General features: G+C 42.6%; 1 protein-coding gene across 7 annotated transcripts in view; it reads right to left on the reverse strand.

Moving 5' to 3' along the window:
• Nucleotides 1-2,149: 2,149 nt before the first annotated feature.
• The window catches only part of MGAT4C (MGAT4 family member C), a 146,059-nt gene continuing 127,456 nt past the window's right edge, over nt 2,150-20,752 (reverse strand). For all 7 annotated transcript variants that reach the window (XM_083182355.1, XM_083182350.1, XM_083182356.1 and 4 more), the window contains 3 exons: nt 8,528-8,677; nt 7,583-7,727; nt 2,150-4,677 (listed from right to left, as the gene is read on the reverse strand). In XM_083182355.1, the coding sequence (XP_083038481.1) occupies nt 3,521-4,677; nt 7,583-7,727; nt 8,528-8,626 (1,401 nt within the window). In that variant the 5' untranslated portion in view covers nt 8,627-8,677 and the 3' untranslated portion in view covers nt 2,150-3,520. The remainder of the gene's footprint in view (nt 4,678-7,582; nt 7,728-8,527; nt 8,678-20,752) is intronic.

Genomic DNA, 20,752 nt, shown 5'->3' on the forward strand with positions numbered 1-20,752 from the left:
AGCCCCATTGCATGTAACAGAGCCCCGACCTTATCAAGGGACTGAGGACATTAGTGTGTGGGATTGTGGATCCCTTTATCCCCTATACTACCACCCCTGCGCTGCAGAGCAGACAATGCTGTGAAGTAAGAGGAGTTACAGCAACACCCTCCAAGATCAGCAGCCCAACAGCACCACCTTGTGGTGAAAGGTGCTAGTACCGTCTCAGTTGCTTCAAGGACCTCATATTATCTAAACCCTTTTGCCCGGGACATTGCCCTTATTAGGTTTCATACCTCCCTAAGTGAAGGATTGCAGTTTTACACCCTTTTCACTGCACAGGACTTCCGGAGGCCTCCAACGCATTCTATTACTAAAGCCTGTGCACAGGTCTGCCTTAGAGGCAGTGGTTAAGGACACACACATTGGGTACCCAGTCACGTGACACTGTTGTGGATTTAATGTTGAAGTGATTTATATTGTCTGCAATATTTATGTGGTTTAATGTTAACGTGATTTAGATTGCAAGGTATCTTGAAGTGCAATTGTGTTGAGTATTTTCGTGACTTTTAGCGAGAGAAGTGTTAGAGTATTCCTCAAGTTGTCTGGCTGATTCACATCAGAGCGTAGACTTTGGTTTGCCCACGTGAAATAGTACCTGTGCCGCTTGCACGTAACATAACAGCGCTAATGTGGATCAGTCACGGCGAGAGGACCTTTTACTAAATACTGACATTGTCTATGTTTGCCAAATATATGCTGTTACATTGTTGTGAGTGTTTTACCTGTGACAAGTAAGTTGGTTACCTACCTCAGACTATGGGTATTCCGGTTAATAAACACCCTTGAAGCATACCCTCAGCCTGTTTATTGTCTCAGCATCCAAGAAGAAAGAAGACGTCTGCCCAGCTCCAGTACCAAGGTAATACAGAGGGTTACTAGCCGATCTTTCCGGTGCACCACATATTCTCCCTTATAGGTGAGGTTCTGAGAACCCATATAACACTTGACCATGTAGTGGCGTTACTGCACCACAACACACAACTGATGGGGGGGATTCATATATTCTGGGCCATATCCTGATCTCTACTAAAGCTGCCATAGGCTAATGCTGGAAATCTCCTACGATCCCCCTTCTCCATTTTATAAATGAAAGTCTTGCTTGCTGATATTAACTCTGAATACTGATCTAGGTACTTATGTAATATCTGGGCTCCCGGTTTTCTTATGAGACCGTGTCCGCTCGCCACGCTTCGGGCACGGTGGCTCGCTGCGCTCGCCACACTATATAAAGTGAACTCCATGCGTAGTTGGATAGTAGGGGTATGAAAAAATGGGTGCATTTAACATGGGAGTCCAGATAATACATAAGTACCCTGATCTATTGTGTGTCGGTCTTCCGATTATCATGCCATTGTTATCCTATGTGCTTTGTACCTCTGCAAGACTTAATAAAAATGTATTATTCAAAATTTCAGATGGCCATCAATTGAATGTATTTTTAATAAATATACATTCATTGTCATTATTGTGTTGTGTGGTTCAAACCTGGTGCACTTGTGTTGAATTAGCACAGTATCATTTAGCAGTAGTGTTATCCGGTGAGTCTGTGAAGATAGACATTCACTGGATAAAATTTGTGTGTGAGCACTAACACACCAGATAACTGCGGCTTTGATTTGTATTTGTCTATATGCATCTATATTAGTGTTACTATAAATATATGAAATTATAATACCATTAGCTAACTCCTAAATACAAGAAAGTGGGGAGTTTTATTAAATAATGGTGCCTAAGCAACACTGAATATACCATTTTTATTTCAATGATACAATGTTAATAAAATTAGTGACTTTTCACCCTTTATCTGCTAAAGAGCTCTAGTTTACACTACATTTCTGCATTAAAAATACAGCTAGATCACCTTCCCATTGCGCTACACTTAACTTATTTGCATGAAAACACCACATGGGGTCTGACTGATATGAGTCTTGAATTCCTAACCACTTTTCTGCTATGGAGATTGATCATAAAATGAATGCCATTATCCCAAATATTGTTGATGACATCAAATGACCAAGCAACAAGAATTAAAGAGAGCAATCAATAAATACAAATGTTACATTTCATTACTACAGTAGGTGGAAGAAAAGATTTTTTAGATACCAAGTTGGATTCACTAGATGAGGAGTGATTTTATTCAAAAGTGACATAAGTAAGAATAAACAGCTTGACCATGACAATAGATCCAATATTATCCTACAGTAACAATCCTTCTAGACCTCTTCTAGCACATAAAAAAATTCATTTGGCAACACATTTCTTATCTACAGACCTCTCAGAACCAAGATAGAGGCATAATTGTTTGCTTCCATTTTCAAAAGACCAAAGAAAATGTGCTATTAAAGACTATCCATATGATTTATTTCACAATATTTAGTGTACTCTTGCATCATCCACATGTGTAATTTACATTATATTTGTTTGTACCTGTATACCTTTGTCTCTTCCATTAATTATTCTTCTTGAAGGTACTGTACTTTGATTGTCGGATGTCTATATCTTTCACATTTTTAAAATATTATACTTCTCTGCAGATTATTATTATTATTATTATTAATAATAATAATAATAATAATAATAATAATAATAGCAATCATTAACAAACAATAGGTGAGCTTATCCCTGTGAGATTATCCGTGCAGATCATGAGGCTCCAAAGAGCCATTGTGATGTCACACATTGAATTTGGGTATAGTAATTATATATTTATGTATTGTACATGAATTTGCATGGAAAAATAGTACAAAAAAGAACAAAGTGTATCAAGTTAAAAAATAAATAACACATTAGCATTTAAACAAAATTTTAATTAAATTGTATCAACAGGTAGTTAAGCATAAAATAAAAAATATTTATCCTTTATCCACAGTGTTCAATCACAGTGCTTAATTATGTTTGTTTTGTGCATTACATTTTTAAGAACATGGTAAAAAATGGGCTTAATATAGAAATAAAAGAGGTAGTAAAATACTAAAGACACAAAACAAACATATATGCAAGAAAAGTAAAACAGTGAGACTTATATAGATAGAGATATTTATCTATAATCTATATATCTATATATATAGATATATATATCTATATATCTATATATATAGATATATAGATACATATCTATATATATATATAGATATATCTAGATAGATAGATAGATAGATAGATAGATAGATAGATAGATATCTCAGGCAATCAAATCCTATTTAAGCCCATGTGTCTTTTAAACATATACTTTATTGAAAATACCTTTAGACTATGGAAGAAACGTGATGCTCTTGTTTTATATAAAAGGGAACATTCAAAAACACTAATAAACTTGAATATTGCCTGACATAAATAGTAAAATATAAATAGCTTTGTTCACATATCATATGCCATTTGCAGTTTCACGTTAGCAAAAGAGTAGTCCAAAAGAGAAATAGACCAGTTGGCATTCAACTGAAATGTATTTCTTCCATTAGGAAGGCGGCAAATTGATGTTTTATTGATTCAATATCTCGGTAGTCCAGACACCTATACTTTTAATAATTAGCCATTCATTTTGATTTTTAGTTACCAAAATTCGAATGCAGTCAATATTAAAAAGGACTTTATGATCTATGTTGTCCATTTCAAAGTTTCCGTTTATGAAGTCTGCTAATCTAAGGTAAGTGGAACATTTTTTGTTCTTTTTACTCCCAACTAATCTTTCTCCAACCTCTAATGTTCCGTAATGCAGAATATCATTTTGTCGATCTTCTGTTCCTGTGCTAACTTTGATTTTGCTTATTTTGATAGGTTTCTCAAATACAATGTGGTAGAAGTCACCAGTAGAAGGTGATTTAGCCCAAAAATATTCTTCTGTGCTACTATATGCCTTATGAACATCATAATTTTCAAATACGTTCATATTTGTACTGAGAACTGAAGAAGGGTTATCAGGTATGTCAAATGAATCCTCTTCAAAATCATCATCTTTGAGTTTGTTTTCAGCTCCTTTATAGGATGAATAATATCCCATATGTTGAAAAAGAGATGGCTTAAAGCGAATAACTTCCTTTTGGGCTAACAGGCCTCTGAAATGAATAAGCAGCCAATCACAAGGCATTTCCTGGTAGAACATAAGAAGAAAATGGGCTAGGCGTAGCAGGTCATGGGTGTGATACAGCTTGCCGATGTATCCCAACTTTGAAAACTCCAAGGTTACCCAGTTTGAGCCTTTCCTAGAATTAATAACTTTCTTAATTGCTGTCAAAAAATTCTTGGAGCACCTGACGTCATCTTCGAGCATCAAATAATAGTCTGAGAGATTAGCACAAAAATTCAAAAGAAATGCATAATCAACATTTTGTTTGGATCTAAATCTAACTCGGGCATCTGGATCATTGTAGTTTCTTTTTAAACCTTCTAATACAGGGTAGAACTGTACAGGAGTATGGATAATTGCTAGCCTTCCAGCAATAATATGATGGGAGAATTTTCTTGAAATGTCTTGCACTATATTTTCACACCAGGTTATGTCAAATTCTGCCAGATGAACGACTACTGCTATTTCTTTTAGTTCTTCATAACTTGATTGCTCAAATACAGATTTGATCGTTTCAAGCAAATAATTTCCCTTTTTCCGTTTCACAGATGATAGCCCAATGGTGAGAAATCCTACACAAAAGGAAAGGACAATGAGTATTCATACTGTACTCTTTTTTACTATAACAAAGTAACACATCTAACATTGCTTGTTATTCAATTGCTTTGTAAAGATCAGCCTGTGTTCTAGTGATTAGACTTTCAAACTGACATCAATTGAGAGATTTATGTGTTACCATTAGATAACAACTAGAGAGTCACTCTCCAGTATTGCATATTGTAGATATTCATCTTAAAATCAAATAGGATATTAACCAAATCTCAACATTGAATTAAGAGGGTGTATTTATTACAGTAATTGTCATTTATAGGAAATACTAACTTGTAAATTATGCAATCACAAATGCTTTTTATCTGCTAAATAATTACTTGTTTTATTTTGTGTGTGTGGATTAGAATATTTTGCTTTAAAATACAAAGTGGTTTCCTACATTAAATAAGTCCTGCAGTGGCACCAAACAGACCCTCTCAGGATTGTAGGTTCTGTGAGGCTCTGCTAGAAGTGGACATCTTTATTTAATGAAAATGCCACTTAAGGCCCCATACGCAGGTCTGACTTTTCTGAGGGACAAGTTGGACCTGTTTCCCATGGCAGCTCCCCAGGTGGGCACAATCTGATTTGGCACTTGATGAGCCATTTTTTTACATGAGATAAACCGCATGCAATTTATAGCACGTAAAATAACTCCCAGGGAGCTGCCAGTGGAGTTCAATGGGAATCGGATACGATACATCGTTGGTGCTAAAAGGCAAACGTTATGTGCCGCTGATGATCTGATTCCAAATATAGCATTCATGCTGCATGTATGATCTAAAGGACCCGTTCCGATGCGCACAGCGACAGGTATCAGATTGGACCTGATGTCAAACACCTCCAATTTGGCCCCATTTTATCAGATATATCAGACTGAATCGGATAAAATCAGATCAAATTGGACCTGTGTGGAGCCTTAAGTTGCAACACACTGCAGCTAGTTGACTGCTAATTAACTTGATCTGCAGCACCTGTATAATTCAGTGCTACTGAGTTTCTGAGTCAAATTAGCACCTGCTACATCTTTTCAAAGGTCCATTGTGCTCCAGTTAGAAACAGAAGTGTTGCCGATCACATTATTCAGTACAGTCAGCTGGTGCAGTTGCAGATGCATTTTTTGTCAAAATATAAAAGATTCCCATTGTGCAGTGATGCATGGGACCTGGCAGCTCCCCCACAACAAGCACATGGTGTGCTGTATGCATGCAGATGTATGAGGAACATATAGATGTAGCCAGGCAGATCATTGTAGTGATGCATACACACTAGCACACACATTGTGGCAGCAACTACATGCTGGCTCCGGTTGATAGGTCGACAGTGTCTAGGTCAACCCTCAATAGGTCAACCACTATTGGTCATCAGGCAATATGTTGACACATGCAAAAAAGTCGACATGTAATACATCGACATTGACAAAAGGTCAACATAAGCAAAAGGTTAACATGGTAATGGCTGAGACATGAAAATATTTGCATGAGTTTTTCCTGTTTTTTTTTGCAACCCAACTTCATCAATGTTGGCATAGAGAGAGAATATAATCGCTTGCAAGACGCCCGCACGTCCCAGTCTAATGGTGTCCCTCTCCACCAGCGCTTGCAAGCTGGGAGATTCTGGTGAGTGCTGGGAACAAAAGGGGCTACATCTGTATCTCCACCTTATCTCCAGTTTATCTCTTCACCAGGCTTAATACATGTGCATCAATGTATTTTCTTTGGATCATGGTTGCAAATATTTGCACATACCCATGGATGTGAGCATGCATTACAGGAAACAAATCGCACACGTGAATAGTATCATGTGTAATCAGCCTGGTTACATCTTTATATAAAAACATTTTCAAACTTATTATCACATATCTTTAGAAGTTATTATATCGTTTGCTTTGCCTTGCATATTAATATTTATTCAAATTAATCAGATATAATATTTCTAATTAATGTATTCCTCAAGCATTGCCTAAATTGTTTCATTTAGTTCAACTATTTAATTAATTCAGGAATGATGGGGGCACAATTGCTACAGCACTGAGCAAAATGTAGTAACAACATGACAGTAACAGTGTCGACATTCATATGTCAATACTTGGTATGTCGAACCTGCGTCCCTCCAGCTGTTGTGAAACTACACATTCCAGCATGCACTGCCACAGTTTTAGTACTCCCTAATAAACACTCTGTGGAAGGGCATGCTGGGATGTGTAGTTGTAGCTGGAATTTGATTTGAGTTTCAACAAGGGCTTGCCCATCTCCTATATAACCCAGATTTATGAAGAGAGCACCATATTGTTATACATTTCAGTTGTTCCCAACTTTGTCATTAGAGACTTAAGCCCATTTACTGTGGCATTGCCATTGACATCCTTTACTACAACTAATCTCTCCTGGACACAGTTCTGGAGGATATCCTGTTCTACAAATGGAGAGTCGCTCGCTCTTGCAGAGGGCGCGCGTGCACGAGACACTGACATGCCCCGTGGCGATGGAGCTCCCCGTCACCGTACACTACCACCTCCGCCACCCATCACCACCCTGAGCCCCCCCAACCCTGCCCATCTCCCTGAAGCAGAGATGGGCAGGGTCCCACCGCCCAGCCGCCGAGAGACTGGGACGCGAGTGTGCGTGAGATGCATGTGCATCCCAGTTGTATGGAGTCCCTCTCCGCCGGCTCTCGTCAGCGGGTACGTTCTGGCAATAGCCCAGCAAGCATGAGAGGGGCTCCATCTATAGGAAGATTTAATTTAAAGGATTCAAATAAATCCCTGGACAGTCTTTTAAATCAATAAAGAGTGAATATGTCCATAGAATTTATGAAGTGTATGCAAAACTCTTGCACATTGATTCTTAAAATATAAGTAGATAATACAGTAGTTAAATGCCATACGCTTTCTTGATATTGGTATTCCAGCCAACATGCGATACGTCACATTTATAGATGATGAAATATTAGAGAACTCTTTAACTGTGTGGCCATATTGGTCTGAGTTGAGCTGAGGAGTTGAAGCATCTCTTAGTTTTTTATCTTCTTCCTACATTAAAAAATACAAAGAAATGTAAATGTTTACAGATATGCGGGAACATTACTTTATCAAATCTAGGTGACGGGCCATAACACACTCACACAATTGTCTATTCCTGGAAAGGCAGGTCCAACCGAGTACTGGATGACTTAGAATAGTAAAAATTTATGAAAAAAGTATCAATTCACATCTGCATATCTGTTTGCAAAATACTCATTTAACTCAGAGAGCCAGATGTACTAAGCTTTAAAAGTGATAAAATGGAGAGTGATAAAGCACCAACCAATCAGCTCTTGCCTGACATTTTTCAAACACAGCCTGTGACATGGCAGGTAGCAGCTGATTGGCTGTGTATCACTTATCTCCATGAGAACACTGGCCCTGAACCCGGGGGCTGGATATTATTTGCTGGGGCAATAGCGATGCACAGGGCTGTGAATTACTATCGCTATGGGCCCTACACATGGAGCAATGTAAAGGCATTTTCTAAGCGATCTGGTGAGATCGCTTTGAAAATATCCCTTAATTGCTACATGTGTAGGCCCCATAACTTTGTGATTTCTAACATTTTTAGATCAGAACATGAGATTACAGAAATTAAAAACACTACATTATTCTCCAGTAACTTAATTCATTTAAATCAGTAAATGCTGTTACAAATTAGTACTTTCTCCACCTAAACTTTAAAAATGCCACAGCGCTACAGTAGGTTATAATTATTTTTCCAAAAGCATATAATCTATATCAATCATTATTATCAGTCAGCAAACGGATTGCTGGTACTGTATGTGTTTTTACATTGTACTTACTACAACATATTCGTCTTCTATGTACAAATTCATAAACAGCAGACAAAAGATTAGAACTCCCAGGAGCGGTAATGCTGAACGTTTTCGAAAACATCTCATTTTATCCAGATATTTCAGTTTAATTATTCTTCAAATAAACACATATATTTCCTAAAAAAAAAAGGACAAAAAATAAGCTTAATATTAGACTAATATTTACACCAATGGGGTATATTTATTCAATGATTTTTGGGAACTTTGACAGCGAGCAGTGCTGACTGCTCGCTGTCACAGCTTGCATGGTCAGTAGGGTGCCGGACGGGGTCCCGACAGTTGGGATCCCGACAGGCATTCACCCGTCATCGGGATCCCAACTGTCAAAACACTGACAGCCGGGTTCCTGACGGCCGTCGGCTATTTTCCCTCTTGGGGGTCCACGACCCCCATAGAGGGAGAATAGAATAGGTGGCTCGCGTAGCAAGCCACCGTGCCCACAGCGTCCCGACTGGCCTGTCTGGGTCTGGCCAGTCGGGATCCCCGATGTCGGGATAATGACTGTCGGGATCCCGACTGTCGGACCCCTATACCACACCCGGTCAGTATTCAACTTTTTTGCAGTGACAGGGAAACGGCGTGTCCTCAGACAGCGAGGATTGCCCTGAAATGTAGAATAGGGTGAGCAGCCGGCGCAGAGGTTAAACAGCGAGGGTCACTTGATTTCGGCGAATCCCGCCATTTAACCTCCTCGCCGGCCGCACTGATTACGGGCCAATATCTAGCAGGATTTCCCAGTGAGTCTTGCATTTCTCACTGAATTAGAATAAATATAGCTTTATACATAAAGTACAATACATTTTATTGGGACTGACACTGTCACACAATAATACTTTATTTAAATAAATAATCCAGAGTACATTATATAAGATATGATATATTTCAGTAATTTCTGTAAAGATGAAATATTAAGTATTGTTGAATTATCTTAGCTGTCAGCATTATGAAGAAGCCACATATTGCACTAGAAGCTGTTAATAACTGTATACCAAGAATCTTTTTGTGATCTCACCATAGACAGGGCTGGATTAAAGGTCTAATAGGCCTGAAACTGAACATGTTCAAGGGTCTATTATGAGAGGTGGAGGAGGTGAGGCATATGCCAAGTAGTCATGTAGAACTTATACACTATATGCCCCAATGTGTCCCTAAATATATAAAACTACAAAAAATAGCATAAATGAATAAAATATGAATGCAACTAAATAATAGGAATTATGGCCAACCATGTGGCAGCTGGTGTCTGTCTGCTGATTATCATGATGATGGGCCTTATTTTATGAGGAGGCCTGGAGCTGCAGCCCATTGTTAATCTTGCCCTGACCATAGAACTTAAAATGTGGAAGTCACGATGTTAGATGAGTGATATTTTGCATTTAATACACATTTCGATAAATATGCAAAGCATATACATTGAGAAGATTAGAATCACTTATACTAGGCTATCAAGCTCTTGTATTAAACATTTTTTTTTGGAGGGGGGTGGGGATTTTCTGTCACATTTTCTACTTTTTAATATTTTGTTAGTTGGGTGAATTGTTAATCAACATAAGATAAAGATAAGATAAATACACAATTATTATTAATATAAATGTCTTTTTTAGATAGTTTAAAAAAAGGATGCTGCTTTTGCACTCTTGGGTGCCTCTATATAAAAAAGCTTTTCTTGTTCTTTTCTGTTAAGTACATCATTCTATATTTATTCGGGAGAACACCATACAGTATATGATTTGCAGTGAAAGGACAAAAAATTAATATTTCTTATATGCAGTATGGTACATGTATCATTTAGTCTGCTGCACTTGTAAATATATATATATATATATATATACAGTACAGACATTCCTCACTATGGGCCTTATTTTGGTTCATTCTTTCTGACAAAATCCTTCTTAGATGGGCAAAACCATGTGCACTGCAGGTGGGGCAGATGTAACATGTGCAGAGAGAATTAGATTTGGGTGGGGTTTTACTTCAAAGTGAGATCTATATTGCAGTGTAAAAATAAAGCAGTCAGTATTTTCCCTGCACAGAAACAAAATAACTCACCCAAATCTAATTCTCTCTGCACATGTTACATCTGCCCCCCCCTGCAGTGCATATGGTTTTGTCCATCTAAGAAGGATTTTGTCAGAAAGAATGAACCAAAATAAGGCCCTTAACGACCGAGTTCCTTTCATAAATGGCAGTTAGGACGCTGGTGTCAGTATAGTGAATGCCGGCATCCTGACCATTGAGTCTCATGGGACCTGGTGTTCCAAGTGGGGCTGTTGGGCGTGACTGCAGCAATAATCTATGGGGACACATCTGTGATTTTTCTTTCACCGGTTTGATTATTCTCTCTGACATTTGGTTGGATATTCTTGACCATTGGTCCAAAGGTACTTTTGTGTAGTACTGTTTTGCTGTCGAACATGATGGCAATCCATGTGATATTCTTTTTTGTACTGGTTTCAAAATGAAAGTGATTTGTGAGAAATGCTATGCCAAAGCAAATCAATCAAGTCAGTGCTAACTATTTGCCATCTTAATGTCAGATTTTACGCCAATATATTATGCATTCATTTTGCAATAAATATTAAAATTTGAGATCTTGCATCTCCAACAAATGGCATGAAAAAATTGAGAGCACCTTAATTATTATATCAAGATTGGCACATTAATGGGTACTTGTGTAGTTTCACGGCGCCTGGAACTACGCTCGCCACAAACTATCTAAAATAAACTAACTTAACTCCATGGCAACATGGATAGTTCATACCCCCACTATCCATGTTGGCATGGAGTTGATTTTAGATAGCGTGGCGAGCGTAGCGTGGCGAGCGTAGCGAGCCACCGAGCCCGCAAGGGGACTCAGACGCATGGCGCCATGCTGGCACCGTGAAACTACACAAGTACCCATTAATGATAATATATCCACTCACTGCTCTGAAGTACATTTGCAGTGTCGGACTGGGGCATGAAGGGCCCACCAGGGAAATGCACTCACAGGGGCCCACCAAGGGGCGTGGCTTTTTTGAAGGGGTGTGGCCACCTGACCAGAGAGGAGTGGCTATACACTATGCGATTTTGGGCCAATTTCATCCGATTTCGGCACTTTGGGCCGATAATCAGGCAAAATCGGGCCAAAATCACAGGTGTGTAACATCTGATCCGTAAATCCCCCACCCTGATAATAAAGCACATAGGTCCCACAGATAATAATACAGCAAATAGCCCCCCCAGATATTACAGCACATAGGTCCTCCACACACAGATGATAGTAGAGCACGTAGGTCCCCCACATATAATACAGCACATAGGTCCAGGGCCGTTTCTAGACAATTCAGCTCCCAGGGCGAAGAAATAAAAATGCCGCCCCCCCCCCCCAAATACATAACATGGTAGTGAAGAAATTGCGTGCGCTGCAGGCGCGGCAAAATAGGGGGTTTGGCGTAATTCCTGCACTTAAGTTGGCGGGCTGAAGGCCACACAGTGACTTAGTACGCCTCACAGATAAAGACCAAACAATGACATGCTACTTAAATCTTTATACACTGTTTATCCCTGATACCAATTACACATTACGCCGCACACTGTGATGACAATTACACATTACGCCACGCACTGTGATGTCAATTACATATTATGCCGCACACTGTGATGACAATTGCACAATATGTCGCACACATGATGCCCATGACATACTATATAACACTCCGCAATGCCCATGACATACTAAATAACACACCGCAATGCCCATGACATACTAAATAACACACCGCAATGCCCATGACATACTATATAACACTCCGCAATGCCCATGACATTATATATAACACTCCGCAATGCCCATGACATACTATATAACACACTGCAATGCCCATGACATACTATATAACACACTGCAATGCCCATGACATACTATATAACACACTGCAATGCCCATGACATACTATATAACACACCGCAACGCCCATTACACATTTGACACATAAGTGCCACTTACCTACATGCTCAATGCCAGGGGCTTCATGCTCGATGCCAAGGGGGTCTGAATTTGCTTGTTGCCAAGGTGGACAGAACTGTGCAGCGGCCTGCTCCCGGACGGTATTTTCAATTCAGCGCACAGCCGCTGGTATGCAGCAGGGAGGGAGGATGGTGTGCAGCAGGGAGGGAGGGTGGGAGCAGTGGTGTGTGCAGCAGGGAGGGAGGGTGGGAGCGGTGGTGATGTGCAACAGGGAGGGAGGGTGGGAGCGGTGGTGGTGTGCAACAGAGAGGGAGGGTGGTAGCGGTGGTGGTGTGCAACAGAGAGGGAGGGTGGGAGCGGTAGTGTGCAGCATGGAGGGAGCGGTAGTGTGCAGCAGGGAGGGAGGGTGCAGCAGGGAGGGTGGGTTGCAGTCATGTGCAGCAGGGTGGGTTGCAGCAGGGTGGGTGGGTGCAGCAGGGTGGGTAGGTGGGTGGGTGCTGGGTGGGTGCAGCTTGGTGCAGGGTGGGTGGGTGCAGCTTGGAGCAGGGTGGGTAGGTGGATGCAGCTTGGAGCAGGGTAGGTGGGTGCTGGGTGGGTGCAGCTTGGTGCAGGGTGGGTGGGTGCAGCTTGGAGCAGGGTGGGTAGGTGGATGCAGCTTGGAGCAGGGTAGGTGGGTGCAGGGTGGGTAGTTAGGTGGGTGCAGGGTGGGTAAGTGGATGTGTGCAGGGTGGGTAGGTGCAGCAGGGTGGGTAGGTGCAGGTTGGGTAGGTGGATGGGTGCAGGGTGGATAGGTGGGTGGGTGCAGGGTGGGTAGGTGCAGCAGGGTGGGTAGGTGGATGGGTGCAGGGTGGGTAGGTGGGTTGGTGCAGCTTGGAGCAGGGTGGGTGGGTGCAGCTTGCAGCAGGGTGGGTGGGTGAGCCAGCCGCCGGTTAGCTGCTCACTTCACCTCTCCCCCTGCCTGTGTTGCATGCTGCGTGCTGGGCCCGGCACCTGAGTCCCCCGCTCCCCGCTGTGTCTGGGAGAGACTGACAGGGAGAGACGTGCTGCTGCTATGTAATATTCACATCTCCCACTGGACCGCTGGCCAATAGGTGCTCGCGGTCCAGCAGCCACCAGTTGATTGGCTGCTGGACCGCAAGCGCCCATTGGCTAGCGGTCCAGCGTGAGACGTGAATTTTACTTGGCAGCAGCACGTCTCACTGCCCGCACCCTCCACCTCCAGCTGCCCGCCCCGCCGCCTCCCCGCCCCACTGTAAAAGTGGGCGAGGTCTTAGATGACAGGGGCCCACCGGGGAATCCCCCGGTTCCCCCCCCCAGGCCAGTCCGAGCCTGTACATTTGTATTTTATTTTTATATGTAATCTTTATCTGCCCCCACATGCCACTTACCTGGGGCTAGGAGAAGAGAGCAGAGGTGGGCTGGCAGATTAAGCCAGAGGCAGATGCTGAGTGAATGGGACAGAAGTGAGGAACATGGGGCAGGAGAGGAGGAGCCAGCCTGTTATTGAGTTCAGCTCCTCCCAGAGGAGGGGCCAGCTACGTTCAGTAACAGTGAATGAGGCTGTGCATAATGATTCCATAGCCTTCAAAGTAATAATCCAGGAGACTAAGTACAGAAATGTGCATATAGCTGTGCAGTGTGAGCAGCGTTGGGGAGGGAGAGGCTTCAGAATGCTGCCAATGCCACCCATACCAGTACTGGCTGTTTCACCACAGCTCTAACTGTAGCAGTGGCATAAGGCATTGATTAGCTGTGACCCTCGTGGCTCCTCCTTCCCAAAGCCCTTCCCCCTGCATACAAATAAAATCATGCAAACATACTAACAATAACAAGTGTAGTGGTGTCACACATGAATGATTGCTAAACAATAGAAATAGCAGCACAGAGTTTGGTTTTAATGATTTTTTAAAATGATTTTAATAGTCTCAAATTTATTTTCTTTGCAGCACTTTCCAGCAATTTTAATAATCTGCTCTATACTGTTGTTCATTGTAATTAGCATTATCAAAAGGCATCTAACCAAAGTAAAGAAGATATAAGTATATACCCACTATGATAAAATATACGTGATACTGTACTCGGGATACGGTCATTTGGTCTACAGCATGATTGCCGAAAAGCATTGGGTTGACACCGCTGGGGTCAAGGTCGACATGGGTTTAGGTAGACAGGTCATTAGGTTGACACAAGCATTAGGATGACAGTCAAAAGGTCAACAAGGGGTTTTTCCCTATTTTTTGAGCCGACATGCGCCGACAGGTGGTATTTCAGGCCTTAGCATCCACTAGGGCATGGTGGCAGAATAAAATAGTGTGACTAGCACATCGAGGCACCATGCCTGAAGCATCGCGAGTGAAGCGAGCAATGCGAGGGGATGCAGTGCACTTGAAACTGTGTCAATGTCAACTGTGTCGACATTAGGGTAAAAAAAACAGTGAAAACCCCATGTAGACCTTTTGACTGGTGACCTAATGCTTGTGTCGGCCTAATGACCTGTCGACCTAAACCCATGTCGACCTAGACCCATGTCGACCTTGTCCCATGTCAACCTAGAATCATGTTGACCTTTCCCCATGTGGACTTAACGGTGTCGACCTAATGCTTGTCGACCAACATGCTGTAGACAAAATGATCCCAACCCCTTTACTCATAAAAGATTTTTAATGATCATCTAAATATATGTCTAGTGCCTGATTGTGTCTTTGAAATACTGCCATATGTTGGCAGCGAGTAAAATTACATCTCTTTCTCTCACACACATGCACAAACACAGAGGCAATCACAGGGTAGCAGACTAGCTTTCGAAGCATCTGCTTCAAGCGGGCTTACTAGTATGATAATAATGGAATAAAATATTTTCAAATTAAATTATTCTGAAGAAGTAATGCTGGGTACACACCAGGACGACTAGGGCCCGATTCTGTCAATTTAGATCCAATTCCGACCGGTTGTATGCAGATTGTATGTACTATCGTGTGTTTTTGACATTTATTTGATCCGATTCCGATCCAATGCGCGTACACGCCACTCGTTTGGTCGCATCTTTGGTCCTACGTGCTGCAGGTAGGATCCGGCAATCCCAGGCCGACCGACCGTCAATCGTATGCAGATCGTGAGTGTTTTTTGCCGCCTCCGTCGTCCGTCCGTCGGTGCGTCCGTCGTTTGATCCAGCCTATTTGAGTGGCATTTCCTAAACACTCCCCCGGCGCCATGTTTTTCCACATAGCAAACAGTGCTGGTGCAGCAGTTGGACTCTCCTTCTTGTCTCATCTCCCAGAACAACAACCTGGTATGTTTGCACTCCCAATGCTCTCCTATGCATGCCCACTGTTGCCACCAATGTATATAGTGTGTATAGAGCACTGGTTTGTCAACCGTGCACCCGACCATGTCACTGTTTGCTCGGGTGGGCCCCATGTGTGTATATATATATATATATATATATATATATATATATATATATATAAAACCATTGTCCACCATTGCAGTATTCCATGCACTCCTCTCTGCTAGGCCCCATTCACCTGTGTGTGTGTGTGTGTGTGTGTGTTTGTGTATATATAGATATATATATATATATATATATATATACATAAACCATTGTCCACCATTGCAGTATTCCATGCACTCCTCTCTGCTAGGCCCTATTCACCTGTGTGTGTGTGTGTGTGTGTGTGTGTGTGTGTGTTTGTGTATATATAGATATATATATACATAAACCATTGTCCACCATTGCAGTATTCCATGCACTCCTCTCTGCTATGCCCCATTCACCTGTGTTTGTGTATATATAGATATATACATATAACCATTGTCCACCATTGCAGTATTCCATGCACTCCTCTCTGCTAGGCCCCATTCACCTGTGTGTGTGAATAGCAATCTGCACAATAAAATGTATAGTGGTTTTCATAAAAGTTTATTAACATTTTAAATACTTAAAACATAAGAACTAGGTAAACTGGTAACTATAACTATAAAAATTTGAATCAGAAACAAAACATGGATATAACTATAAAAATTTAAATATGAAACAAAACATGGATATAACTATAACAACTAAAATGGTTTTATATTTTTACAGTCCAAATGTCCAACGCAAAGGAACAAGAGTTTTTAGAAGGGTTTATAGAAAAATATCGTTCACACGAATGCCTGTGGCGAACAAAATCCAAAGAATATTCAAACAAAATGAAAAGAAACCAAGCCTTGGAGGACTTGGCTCGCTACAGTCTCCCATTTCACCCAGAGGCCAATGTTGAATGGGTGAGGAAACGCATCCAGAATCTGCGCACGGTGTTCTTAAAGGAACACAAGAAGGTGGAGGCTGCAAAGAAGTCTGGTGCTGGAGTCGACGAGATGTATCAAACATCGCTCTGGTACTATGATAGGTTGACGTTCACCCTCAGCCAGGAGTCGATGAGGACAGGAGTAGTCCTGATGGTCGAACAGGAAAACCAAGAAGGAGGAGAATTCGCAGTCTGCATCGGTGAGTCTATTTTTTTGGCTATCTAATTGATTCCTCCTGCCAATCCACAGCGCCCTCCCCATTAAAGTAGGCCATGTACTCTTCTCTCACCTGTTTGGCTCGTGCACTCCCTGTGTAGTGTTGTGTTGGGGTTTGCAAGGAGGATATCTGCACTACCTCCTCTGGCAGTTCTTGGTCTTCTTGGAGTGCTGTGCCTGTAGCCCTTTGCTGTGTGGCTTTTCTGCGGAGCAAATTGTGCAGGACACAGCACGCCGTGACAACCCAGTCAATTTTGTCCACCCTCAGGTTAATGGCAGTGTGGAAAATGCGAAACCGGCTAGCCAGGATGCCAAAAGCATTTTCCACAACACGCCGTGCCCTGGATAGCCTGTAGTTAAAGATCCTTTTGTCATGGTTCAGGCCCCTTTGCGCATATGGCTTCATGACATGCTCGTGCAGGCCAAAAGCCTCGTCTGCCACAAACACAAAGTTAAGCCCCTGTTTAGTTTCCTGGACAGACGGCAAGTGAAGGGTGTTCGCTATGAGCCTTTTGTAGAACTTTGTGTCCTTGAAAGTGCCACCATCCGATGCACGGCCATTCCTTCCTACATCCAGGAAGATAAACTAATAGTTCGCATTAACAACAGCCATTAGTACAATGCTAAAATAGCCCTTGTAATTAAAATAGTAGGAACCACTATTGATAGGCTGGGCTATGCGGACATGTTTGCCATCAATGGCTCCACCGCAATTTGGAAAGTTCCATCGCTGTTCAAACTCCTCTGCGATGACTTTCCATTCATTCACGCTGGTAGGGAACTGAAATTAGAAGTAAATAGAATTGATTAGTAAACATGTTCAATTTTTTTACAGCTTGGTGACTACCCACCTGCAACCCCAGACCTATCTGTCCTATCTGATAATGCATGCACATCGAGCGAAGCTCCTACTCCGGCACGCACGCCGCCACCCACCCTGGAACCCACTCCACCACTCCCCCGTGCCAAAAAAATGCGTGGCAAAGGGAAAAAAGGAGAAGCAGCAGCACTTGAAGAATTTATGATGCGGGCACAGCAAGTCCTGCAAAGAAACCCGGACAAACATGACAACTACTTCACTTATGTGGCAGAGTGTGTTCGCAACATGGCTCCGGACCAGCAACTTACTTTTGAAAAGTTATGCATGGACTTGGTGTATAATGGCAGTTTAGGGTATCTCAACAGTGGCACTAAAATAGTTGGCATGGGTAGTGCACCAGACACACCACTGTCATTAGAATCACCAGTGCCTACTCCACCTGCCACCGTAGCAGGCCAGTCGAGCACAATTCCAACACATACCCAGTCAACACCTACACAGCCTTCTCAACCCCCCCAGTACCGTCAATTCTACAGTTCTTTACTGATAGAAGATCCAGAGTCTCCTGTTTTTGAGGATCTGTCTTAAAAAATAGGCTATTTTATCATTTACCATCGACATGGTCTCAGCTGCAGGTTTGTGATGGCCACTGCTCACATGGCGTATGGCGCACATCAATGGGGCCGGGCCCATTGCATCTGCGCCATGCGCCATGTGGGCCGCAGCCTTTACATATCTGCAGCAGACATCCTCTGCCACACAAGGGCCACAGTGTCTTTTTTTGTATTTTTATATGCTGCTACCTGTACCTGCATTACCAGAGGGAGAACAGGATTCTCCTCAATCTGGATAGCAAACTCCATTTATTGCCCTTTTGTCTTTGCCAATAGTATGGGGTACTGTGCGGCAGACATGGTCTCAGCTGCAGGTATGTGATGGCCACTGCTCACATGGCGTATGGCGCACATCAATGGGGCCGGGGCCATTGCATCTGCGCCATGCGCCATGTGGGCCGCAGCCTTTACATATCTGCAGCAGACATCCTCTGCCACACAGTACCTTATCCCTACTGTTGTAAGGGCCTGTTCCAGAAGTTACCAGAGTGTCTTTTTTTGTATTTTTATATGCTGCTACCTGTACCTGCATTACCAGAGGGAGAACAGGATTCTCCTCAATCTGGATAGCAAACTCCATTTATTGCCCTTTTGTCTTTGCCAATAGTATGGGGTACTGTGCGGCAGACATGGTCTCAGCTGCAGGTATGTGATGGCCACTGCTCACATGGCGTATGGCCCACATCAATGGGGCCGGGGCCATTGCATCTGCGCCATGCGCCATGTGGGCCGCAGCCTTTACATATCTGCAGCAGACATCCTCTGCCACACAGTACCTTATCCCTACTGTTGTAAGGGCCTGTTCCAGAAGTTACCAGAGTGTGCTTTTTTTTCTTTTTATATGCTGCTACCTGTACCTGCATTACCAGAGGGAGAACAGGATTCTCCTCAATCTGGAGAGCAAACTCCATTTATTGCCCTTTTTTCTTTACCAATAGTATGGGGTACTGTGCGGCAGACATGGTCTCAGCTGCAGGTATGTGATAGCCACTGCTCACATGTCGTATGGCGCACATCAATGGGGCCGGGGCCATTGCATCTGCGCCATGCGCCATGTGGGCCGCAGCCTTTACTTATCTGTGGCAGACATCCTCTGCCACACAGTAGCCGTACTTATTGGGAAAGTTTAAACTGGGTCATACATACTTAAATCTTTATATATAGTGTGTGTTTTTGTACAATATCTTTTATATATGGTATTGTAATATATTTGTGTTGACACAATCTATTTACTATTTTACATGTTTTACCTATGAAAGGCCTAAAAAACCTGTTTCTGTCCTAGGCCTAAATTATAAATAAAAATATTTTGTTTGCACAATAAAGTGTACGGTGTATATTTCATCCTTACCTTGCAATACTGGTACTGCAGCACCTTCACAATGGCTTTGCAGGTCTCCGGGATGATGAGACCCAAAGCTTGCGGGGAGATGAGGGATCCAAACTTTAGGTCAGCAAGAGACCGTCCTGTCGCCAGAAACCTCAGGGTCACCACCAGCCGTTCCTCAGCAGGGATAGCCATGCGATACTTGGTATCCTGCTTCTCGATGTGGGGAGTCACCAGACGCAGCAATTCCTGGAATGTGGCATCATCCATCCTCAAGAAGTTATGAAAATCGTCTGGGTTATTTTCCCTGATGTCCCTGAGCAGTGGCATGTGCGAACGAGTCTGACGCTGAAGTAGCCACTGCTTTGTCCAGCATGATCTTTCTCTCCTGCGCTGGGCTCTCTGACGCCTGAGCTTCAACACTGCATAATAGAGCAGGTACTGTTGCTGGTGACTACCCATCACTGCATTCTCCATAGTGCAGGGTTAAAAGACACTTTGTAATGGCAGGCAAAACAAAGTAATGTGTAAATAGCTATGTCCTGCGTTCAGCAGGTATAACCAAGCCTCACTAGTAACAAAGCAGAAATACACTGGTTTAAAATGGCTGCTGCTATTCCTATCCCCCTCTGCTAGTCCTATCCCCCTCTGCTAGTCCAGCCCCTTCATTCAAATTTCAAAGGCCAATCTGACGACGGTCGCATGTGTGCTTGCAAAAAAACAAAAACCAGCGATCCGACCGTCTTAATGACCATCGCGGGCGCATCGGGATCGGATCTAGATCGTTCCGCAAAAAAAACACAATTTTTGCTAATCGTTTGCTGTGGACTGCCTGGGAGCTCCCGGGAAGTCCAAGGGAAATCGTTCCATGGTCGTCTATCGGTCGTGGACGACGGTGGTCGTCCTGGTGTGTACCCTACATAAGAATGCATTTAAGTAAATTGTAACTTTTTTCTTCTTTGTGTAATTAAAATAA

This window comes from Crinia signifera, chromosome 4 (genome assembly GCF_055691185.1).
Source record: "Crinia signifera chromosome 4, ASM5569118v1, whole genome shotgun sequence".
NCBI lineage: Eukaryota > Metazoa > Chordata > Amphibia > Anura > Myobatrachidae > Crinia > Crinia signifera.